Source organism: Zerene cesonia, chromosome 18 (genome assembly GCF_012273895.1).
Source record: "Zerene cesonia ecotype Mississippi chromosome 18, Zerene_cesonia_1.1, whole genome shotgun sequence".
In the NCBI taxonomy this organism is placed as follows: domain Eukaryota; kingdom Metazoa; phylum Arthropoda; class Insecta; order Lepidoptera; family Pieridae; genus Zerene; species Zerene cesonia.
Window position 1 is genome coordinate 4,805,986 of NC_052119.1, and position 10,897 is coordinate 4,816,882.

General features: G+C 31.9%; 1 protein-coding gene across 2 annotated transcripts; it reads right to left on the reverse strand.

Moving 5' to 3' along the window:
• Nucleotides 1–3,295: 3,295 nt before the first annotated feature.
• LOC119833754 (PRADC1-like protein) lies at nucleotides 3,296–10,376 on the reverse strand. 2 transcript variants are annotated; one of them, XM_038357923.1, is made up of 5 exons: nucleotides 10,040–10,376; nucleotides 9,784–9,920; nucleotides 9,188–9,303; nucleotides 8,740–8,865; nucleotides 3,296–5,323 (listed from the first exon to the last, which is right to left on the reverse strand). In XM_038357923.1, exons 1-5 carry the CDS (start codon nucleotides 10,125–10,127, stop codon nucleotides 5,149–5,151), a joined length of 642 nt encoding a protein of 213 aa, XP_038213851.1. In that variant the 5' UTR covers nucleotides 10,128–10,376; the 3' UTR covers nucleotides 3,296–5,148. The 2 variants fall into 2 exon arrangements, with proteins under 2 accessions (XP_038213851.1, XP_038213852.1); XM_038357924.1 differs by having other exon boundaries at nucleotides 3,296–5,320; nucleotides 10,040–10,375.
• Between the last annotated feature and the right edge of the window lie 521 nt (nucleotides 10,377–10,897).

Here is a 10,897-nt window from a genome sequence, read left to right on the forward strand (position 1 = left end):
ATTTAATTCATTGACCTCATGATATATGACTCACTGAGGTGAGTTAAAATACGATAGCTATAAACATATGAAAATCAGAGTACGGAAAACTGTAGATTTGTTTTTCTATATAATAAGTATTATATTGTATGTGATACGTCTATGGAAGTGCGGTGGATATCGCTTTCGATCAAGTAAACCAGCGCGGCTAACCGCCCCAATTTTTATTTAAAAAAAGTACATATCTCCGATCCGCCTGAATAATGTTTTTTTTATGAATAACTTAAACATCTTACCGCTTATGAAGTGTTTTGCTGTACACAATTCCAATTCTTAGATATAACTCCCTTTTTAAGCGTGTTCAGGCGAGTCTTCTCTAATTAGGCGTATCTATGCGCATTCGTAATGAGCCCTCATGTTATTCGTCACTTATTATCGATCTTTTATGGCTTACATAATTGCTTTTTAGTTAACAGGGTGCGATACTCTTTTAACCTTGTAGGTGGTAATGAAAAGCAACATTTTTAGTTACTTTTACAAATTACGAAAGACAATCGATTCAAGTTAATAATTAGATACTTACAAATATAGATACAGTGTAGGTACTTTGTGATTTTTTCGAGCAGTATCACTATACCTACCTATACCTAGTCCTATGAATGGATTACGGAATGATATAAGATTCAAACCAAAATTTAGCTTCAAAATAAATGTAACAAGGAATTAAAGGGTTCTTCATTTCAACGGATTGCCGCAGTTAGTAGGCACCTAGTGACTGTCCACTTCGCATTGCGTCTTTTCCCATATCTACTTAGATAATATATTAAATCCTCATTTTATAGGATAGCATAATGATACATTACGTTACATTTTGTATTATAATGCACTAGAAATGTCTTAAAAATCTCATATTAGGTAAATGTAGTACCTACTTAATAGTTAAACATTCAAACTCTAATTCAAAATTAGAGTCTTTTATCTACAATTAAGGGAATTTCGTATATAGCTACATAAAAATCGCTGTGTCCAGATGGATTCTATTCACGTGAAAATAATGCTCATAAAAATCTATTGATTGACATTTAAGTTTCATACTTCCTCCACACAATTTAGAAGTGACGCTGAATAAAATTCCATGTTGACATTTAAAGCCTAATTAGTTTTATGCATTGTAGCCCCAAATCTTTCTAGGAAATGGTAAATTATATTCTTCACATAACCCAGTCCGACATTGTTGTTTATGACCATTTCATGAAAATTTTCTTAATTTCATTATAATATACATAATCATACTCTATTACAGTTAATATTTAAACAGCCATTCATATTCGATACGTATACTCTAGCATAAATCTACATTGATAGTCCAGACAACAAACACGATCCCTATACAGCGTTCAGCCTAGAATATTCTGGAAATAGCCCCACATTTCAGGTAGTACAAGTAGTAATAACGTGGGGAAATGTACGTGAAGTCGAAACGAGTAGTACTGAATTTTTTATACAGTTGGCCGGCACCGTGACGCCGCCTCAGCTACGACATTGCATACTGATGTCCACATACCTTCTACATAGTAGGTACAAAGGTACTCTACAGCTTTCATAGAGCGATAACAATTTTCCTTTCATTTCAATATCATGTATAAAAGTAGTTATTATAATGGGATTTTCTACTGACTTCAAAAGAAGGAGGAGGTTATCAATTCGACTTATTTTTTTGGTTGTTACCTTAAAATTTCTTATCGCGTCTACCGAATTTTTTTATTCTTTTTTTTTTTATTTGAAAGCTGGTGCCTCCAATGTATCCCATTTATATTTGGTTTCGTTCAGCCAATTGGCTGAACTTTTTTTGGTTAAAACCAATTCTATATAAATTAAGTGTTTTTGTGTGAAGAGGACATATTAAAGCTTCATGTATCTATTTAATATGAAATTTGCATACGTTTCACTAACATTTGATGTGTGTGGTATAATACAAAATTTATACTAACTGACCCGGAAACGCTGTTCTGCCTTATTTTTTTCATTTAAAGGTATGAAAAAGGGATGCTGGCCGATTCTTAGGCCTACCCGCTATGTACACGTAATTTCATAAAGATCGGTCCAGCCGTTTCGGAGGAGTATGGTTACTAACATTGTGACATGAGAATTTAATATATATATATATATATATATATATATATATATATATATATATATATATATATATATAGAGATTACATATCATCGTTCTATATGTCTGAGTTTTGACCCATAAATCTAATATATTGTAGAAATACTTAACAAATACATATTACACGTATGATGTTCAATGCAATCAGAAATAATTATGTTTTTCAATTGCGTTACTTTTCGTTTTCAATCAAATACCAATGCAGTAATAAAGAAAATACATTAATACCACAAAAGACACGACAGAAAGTTTATTAATGTAGATAAATATTAATTTTTCGTGGAACAACCGTAGAATTATGGCATACATCTACGGCCTTAATGGAATTCCGAGCACCGCCAGTTGCATTCTGGGAATCGTATCATAATAGCAGAATCGCATGCTGCAATACAAACACACGCAAATATGTCATTCCAGTATTGATTCTTTTAAAAATACTTTTATATTTAGACTAGTGATTGATTGGTAGTCTCAATCCGCTGTTGGATGGTATACGTTCTGCATGAATAATTAACACTGTTTTTGATTTCTTTACTGAACTAGAAGTAAATTTCCCTCGGTTTATTGATAGCTATACTTGTAAGGAATAATAGGATGATATGATATTTATACGTTGTCGAGGAAAAAAAGGAGAATTCAAAATTAATATAACGCATATTATTAATAGAGAACGAGCTGAAGTGATCATTCAGCTACCAGACAAACCTAAAGACAAATTCTCGCTTAGCAGCGGGAAACTATATAATATCTCGTCCCGTTGGCCTATTCAATCTGTGACAGATTATATATGCAGCCACATTTTAATCTCTCATTTTTTTTTTATAATAATGTAGGTAATATTAATCAGATTAGACAGCATTTCACATTTTTTTTTTAATTATAATCCCAGTCCAAGTTGAGACAAATCCAGCAAACATTAAATTCCTTTGAGCCGTTCTTAAGGTTTAAGTGGTGTAGCTAACACGACTTTCTTTTACTAATCGCGCTATATAATTACTGGTTCAACCTTTTACCACAACTTCAGCATTTGGTTAAAGGAAAGATTGGAATCTTTGTATATTTTTCTGGATTGTATTGTTATCTGCAATTGAATGTTGTGGACTATGGAGTTACGCGTTAATGGGAAATATTGAAAGACAAATATTATTTTAAAGTCTTTAATTTCATACATTATCAACACTTTAAATAATAGGAATGTACAATTGCTACGCTAGAATACAACGATACCTAAAGGGTAAAGGTATGAGCATTAGGTAACTCGGTGATCTATGTAACCATACCTAAATTGAACTGTGACGGACTAGCATTTCTAGGGGACCCAATCCCAGAAGAAAATGTACATATTATTTATTACCTGATTACTGCTTTGCCAAAAATTATATTTTATTTTAGTCAGCATCATCAAACATTATGCTCTTTATTTAAGGGATTATAGTGTTATCCCCAAATATCTAGGAGCCCACAACTTTTAATTTCATGGTCGAATAATATGTAAATAGAAAAATTACGTATGGCCCCCCACCCTCTGGGCCAATAGTTATAGTCATACCTTTGCATTAAACTTAACTTTCTATGTAAACTTTAAACCATGTCTCATAATATAATTATGATTAAGAAATTTCTTTCTTTACATTGGAATTATATATTAAAGCTTATGCTCAGCTAATCAATACATTTAATTTCAAAAGTTAAAATAATTCCAATTAACTTCCGCTGAAGTGATTTCATGAATACCTATTAGATTAAGTCATACTGTTATAATTCCTTACATACATGCATCTGTATGTTATCATATTATATGCTTTTAAGAATGTACTACAGCAGAATATTTGAGGCAATAAATATTTGCAGTAAACAGTTATATCAAGTCCTAAAAATTATGATTAATTATGTCACTCGAAGCTTCCTACATTCAATATGTGTGCTTGAACCAACGTCATAAGGCTATGACGTCGTTAGCTTGAACATTCTAGAATATTCTAGTCAAAGAACTTTGATTTTTTTTTTCACATAGATTAAAAATATACAAACCTGTTAAGTCGATATGAACACCACTGGACATGTTAAAACATAAAAACAGATTGAGCAGTTAAAACAATGATTTACTACTAGTATATAATACAGTTACTGCTCAAAGGCGATATGAGATGTTATTTATAGTAGAGTGCAAACAGAACAGATCACACAGATCAATAGTCACCCGAGTAAGATTGAGTGATAATATTTATTTATACAGTGTTCTGTCGTGAACTAAGCTTAATGGAACTTAAGGTTTTGCATAAAAATTATTGATCCGGTTTATTTCTTAACGCTTATGCTATTTTGTTTTCGTAGACTAAAAAAACATAGAACAACAACATAGAACAACAAACTAAGAATTCAAAACCAAAACCAAAAGAAGATTCTTAAACCAAAGCGCAAGTGCGGATGACCAAGGTCAGCGCGTTGTTACTCGGGGGTGTACACATAGTTTTTATAAATTATCAAATAGTAAAAAAATGGGTAGTGTTATGGGTATTTTATTAGGTAAAAAGGCTGTGAATAACTACACGTCCCTTTGATCTTAGTACACTTAATTTGTGACACCTGTGTCGTCTGTATCATAGACTTTTTATTAATTTTGTATAATTTTCATCTTACAATGGCAAAAGCATGAACGAAGATTGAAATTACATAATTTTACACAATTACATCATCATTACGGTTAGATATCTCAAGAACTGTTTTATAGAATTGTTAATGTAATGATTTACAATAAAGTTCATTTTTGTAAATCAAATACCTTACATAGACAAGCCATATACCTACATAGTACTCACTAAGTATTGCTGTATTTGTATATTGTATTCGGTGACAAATTACACGCATTTTTAAGTGATTTATACACTGAAGTAGTAAACCAATGATTTGGCATCAGAATTTTAATAAATATTACATTAAATGTGTGACACATATTACATACATTTAAAAATTAATTACAATATTGCACTATATTTTTACCATGATATCCAAGGAGGTTGATTCATTTTATTTATAGGGACATACGTCATATTAACAGGAATATTGATTATTGCATATTCTAAATGTAACTTCTTGAGGGTTCTAAAAATTGTGGCTCCATTTCTTCCCAATAAGAAAGCGGCTGGGATGTTCACATCTATCTCCATTCTGGAATGATTTAAATTGAAAATTAAGTGAGGCAAATCTAGACTACAACGATATGAATTAAATAGAACCCAGTCACTGTATGGAAACACATCTTTCTAAGCAAAAGATTTAAAAAAAATGGAAGAGATTGCAATGTGTATGATGCCATCTGTTGATTGCTTATGTCACAATTTATTTTTCCAATACTAAAGTTGTTTAGCACTTTCGTTTAAGTGAAGAAAGCTTTATTTCATACCCAAGGCCTGGGAATAGCTCAGGATTATTTCGCACTCCGATTGCAATATTGCCTACTGTACTCGTTACTGGTAAATGCTTGATTCGATTTCTACTATTTCTATGAGATCTGTACTTCTATATTGATTATTAATTATTTTTTTCAAATAGAGATAGAGATAGAAGACAACCTACATAAACTTATATGCGATGGCGTTGCATAAGTTGAATTAATATAATTAATATCTAACTGGAGTTTCACTTCAGATGGCTAGACGTTCTCAGGATAAATATAAATAAATAAATATTGCAGATGTATAGTTTTGCATGATGTGTATCTATATAGTTTATATTTATATCCAAAATGATGATGTCAGTTGATCATAACGTAATATAAAGGAGCCAAAATAAAATCTAATATATAAAATTCTCGTGTCACAGTTTTCGTTGCCATACTCCTCCGAAACGGCTTGACCGATTTTGATGAAATTTTTTGTGCTTATCCGGTATCTATGAGAATCGGCCAACATCTATTTTTTATCCCGATATTCCAACGGGATACGGACTTACGCGGGTGAAACCGCGGGGCGCAGCTAGTATTATATAAAGTTATCTTAGTCACAATTTACATGTCAAATGAACTTGAACTTGAAATGACAATAATGAACTTAGGCTTAATACGCTCATTGAGATTATCAATAATTCTTTATACCCATTTATTACCAGCAGATGTTTGTGATGTTATGTTACGATTTCGAGTTCTTTATGAAAGGTGATGATGATCATGATGATGATGATGATGATGATGATGATGATGATGTTTATGTTGATGATGATAACGACGATGATGACGATAATTATAGCTATTGATAATATGTTGAGGCCATACGTGCTCCTTAGGCCTTATAGTGGCTACCATAACCAGGGCCCAGAAAAAATGCAGTTTGCGCAAAACACAGAAATGGTGGAAAACTATATGCATATATGGAAAACTATGGATGGCATGAACCAGTGTGAATTATACTGGTTCATGCCATCCATAGTTTTGACTATAAGTGTATCAATCACTACATAGTATAAAGCAAAGAGGTTTTACTCCGAATTAAACGTGTGCGAAGTCGCGAGCAAAAGCTTGTTTATGGGTTGACAAGACACCGCAAAAAATTTAATTTTAATCGGTCCGGGCGTTTCGAGGGGTGTTAAGTGACAAACGTACACGTACATAGAATACAATGTATGAGGATATTACCTGCTGTAAGAAGAAGATGACATCAGATTCCACATCCGCCGAACATCTCATTAATCATGACACTCGCTCGACATAGAAAATGGGGTCAAATATTTACAACTAGCTCACAATGGACAATTAATGGAAGCTCTGGAAGTGCTTAAAATTAATAAATACAAGCACACGAATTTAAAATTAATTAGCGATCAAATTAATTTATCAAAATCATTTGAGTCTACAATATTTTATATAATTATTTATATCTATACTAATATTATAAAGCTGAAGAGTTTGTTTGTTTGAACGCACTGATCTAAGGAACTACTGGTCCGATTTGAAAAATTCTTTCAGTGTTATATAGCCCGTTTATTGAGGAAGGCTATGTATGTACTACGAGCGAAGTCGGAGCGGACCGCTAGTCGCTTATAAAAATTTAGGATATATCATAGTTAAAATGTGTTTTAACTAGAATTAATTAAATGATGTTTTATTTCGATCCACATTAGTTTCTGGCTTCGGGCGCTGTTACGGGTTCTATACTAAAATACACTGAACTGTTGTGATGAAAACAGTTAATAACAATGATTATGATTTTAACTAATCGAAATAAAAAATATATGACGAAATAATAGCGAAAATGTAGTATTATCTATTTTTTAACGCATTTTCCCGTGTTACAACAAGTTGTAAGTAGTGAAAACGCGTTTTAACTATAAACGGGTCTTATCGATAACATATATACACAATACATAGACGACAATCAGTATTCTATTCTTCATGGGTAATGTATTAGCTGTATTCCATTTTTAATGAATTAGCTTCTGCCAAGGCAATCAGAGGAAACTCCCATTGAACATTCTCAACTGTTTCTCTTCTGTGTCTCAACTCCAAACAATCCCCAGACACAAAAATTATATGATAAATTCGCTCCATTGAGAAAATAATCCAAAGAATCAAACAAATACACATAAGTATTTATAATATTAGTAAGGATTTGACTATATAATTAGACATTAAACAAAATATATATTTATTTTCACTCTGTTTCATATCACTCTATTATTATTGTTTCTAACCTATCCGATTACTTTTGGATTGAAATCTAAACTGTACCTGAGGATGAACTATCGAAGCGTCGCAGTTTTTTAATTCTATTAAATTTGGATAAAAGTAAGTGAAGTAGTGGTGGCCCACTAATTAGGACATCGGACTTAAATCGACATTATCTACTAATTGTGGTGATCTACTAAAAGGACTTAAGGTCAACATCGTGAAGAAAACGGCATATCGAAGAATCAAGAGTCGATAGTCGACGACATGTGACGTCTACCAACCGCTAACCACCAACACTTTTTTCTTTTAACTTTGGCGAGTATAGCAAACGCGATAGCAGCGCATCTCTGGCGCGCTGTCAAAATTTAAAAGGCGCCGTCGCCCGCGCTTGCGCTGGGCCAGTGTTGCAAGCGCACGAGAATATAAAAGTAGGTACAAATTATTAAGTGAGTTCAATACTGAACGGCATATGTAGAAGATAAAGATTTTAAAAATACATATCCGTCCATTTTTGTGGGAATAAAGATTTAACGATTACAACAACTGACAAGATGAAATAATTCGTAGAAAGACTTTTTTGAAATTCGAAAACATATAACCAATATCTTTTTATTGCAATAAATTAACTAAAACTGTTATATAATCACTATGTATCATCTATGTATTATATACATGATGGCTTCGAACAGAGAATTAATCCAGTACCGTGTTTTTTACGCGAAATCTTTTTTCGAAATTTGCAAATGTATAGGCAGCATCTCATACAAAACGATCGAACACGCATTAAAGTGAGTTCATTGGAAGAGCAATACTGGAAGTAAAAGCGACAACTCATATTCTAATGTAAATCACGAACATTTTCATTTCTAACCTCTTCTATCTGTTCAGTGAGAATATCAACTTATATCATAAAAAGATTGCTTACTTATCATCCACCATTTCTATTAAATGATCCAATGAGTCATCCCATCTGTGGATTGATTCTGTGATAATGATAGCCCTCGCTCCGGCAATTTGAGCTACAGCTGTTTTGAACACAAATGAACAATCCCTGAAATAGATAATATCAATAATGTTATGTACAATCAAACAATTCAAAGCAAAACCATATGTTTTGATGTCACCCAAGTCCCTTTTTTTGTAAAATAAAGTTTGAAGTACCTTATTATTTTACACAATACAACAATAAATTACAAAATAACTTTTGCCACTGAAAACAAAATCCAAAAGACAGACTAATGTTAACAAATAATATACAATATGCATAGGCAAAATTTGATAAATTTAAATTTGTACAACTTATCTTTCATAAAATACATATAGCGTTTATTGCTATCCAAAAAAATAATATATACAAATAAAGTATTGCTTACCCCCTTTCTGCAAGAGCAATATTGCCAGATACCTCATCATCATTTGAAATATCAGAACAACTATTAATAGGATCTGTTGGGACAAGTCTTGCTTTTTCCATTCGAAAACTTGAATTCTATAAATTACAAAATAATTGAAGATATTTTTAGTTGATTATCTTACATAGTAATACACATGGAGATTGGTTTATATATGATACTGGTATTGTATATAAGAAGAAGAATTATATGTCCATATATGATTTTTTCTTTCTAGATTCAATCTATTTTTGTTATATTGAATAGCTAGCTGTGCAACATGATGCCATCCACTCAGAGGCTTTTCAGTACCAAATAATGAATGAAAACTGAACCAATTTAAAATAGGCTATTTGATCCTGAATGGCAATAAATACATCTTCTTTCCTATCCAAATTTTTAAGGAAGACAAAATGCACATGTCAAACGCAAATTTTGCAATCACATTGAATGTATAAGCATTAAGAGATGGATGGATTGACCAGAAAATAAGAGAAAAATAAATTTAGTCTTCTTGAATGGTGATGAAATTACTAGATATACATCAAATTATTAATTATAGTATCATATTTACTTACAAATGTGGCACCAAAATCTTTGGCAGGTCTGATACGATAAGAGTATCTCAATTCAGGAGGCTCTATGATTTCAAAAAACACATCACCGCCTACAACGTCGGCTGATGTTGAACCATCGTGAAAGTGTAAATCATTCGCTGAAAATTACAATGAGAGACATAGGTCATTTTACGACGCATGATTTAAGATTTATTTATTTTATAATAATATTTCCTTTATATAATCAATAATTCAAAAAGTACGATTATAAACTTACCTCCAAGAGAAACTTCCCCTAAAAACGAAAAAAAGAAAGCGCTAAATAGCACTAAATATGCCAATTTTGTATAGTTATTGGAAAACATAATAATGTAGAATAACCTAGTAAGCACTCGGAAAATTGCTAAATTTATAAATAGAAAACAAAAACCATCACTGAAGACTAAAAACACTTGCAGTCTTCAAATTTTACTGTCTAGTATAATTGTAATTTTCATTCTGAAGGCTCGCATTTCTCGTAAAATCAATATTTTGAATATGTTCGACCACAAGGTACAAAATAAGTATTCAATTATCTATCATTTTTTGTATGACTGACAAATGACAATTATTACACAACAATAACCAAAATTTTGACTAATTGACATATGACAAATGACAATTAACAAAAAAATATGTTAAATCTGTCATACTAAACTTAAATAGGTAAAATAGCTACGTAATTTGCTCATAAATTATTCAAGTTTGAGAGTCAGAAAGCGCGCGTGAATTATATCACATAAAGCTACAATTTTTAAAAAGAATAAGATTAATAATAAAGAGTCCATATTTAAATTAGGTTAAAGAGTGTGTTGCCAATGCTACGGCGTTCTACGGCTTTCAGTCCAAAAGTCACAAAATCCACGGCTTGCGGCTACAACCGGGACCGTAGCAGATTCTATTTTTTTTTTAATTTACGATCGTTCATTTGTTTATTTGTAAAAAACTAGCTGCGCCCCGCGGTTTCACCCGCGTAAGTCCGTATCACGTAAGAAAAGTTGCCTATATGTTATTGCAATTGTCCAGCTATCTACGTACCAAATTTCATTGCAATCGGTTCAGCAGTTTTTGCGTGAAAGAGCAACAAACACATACA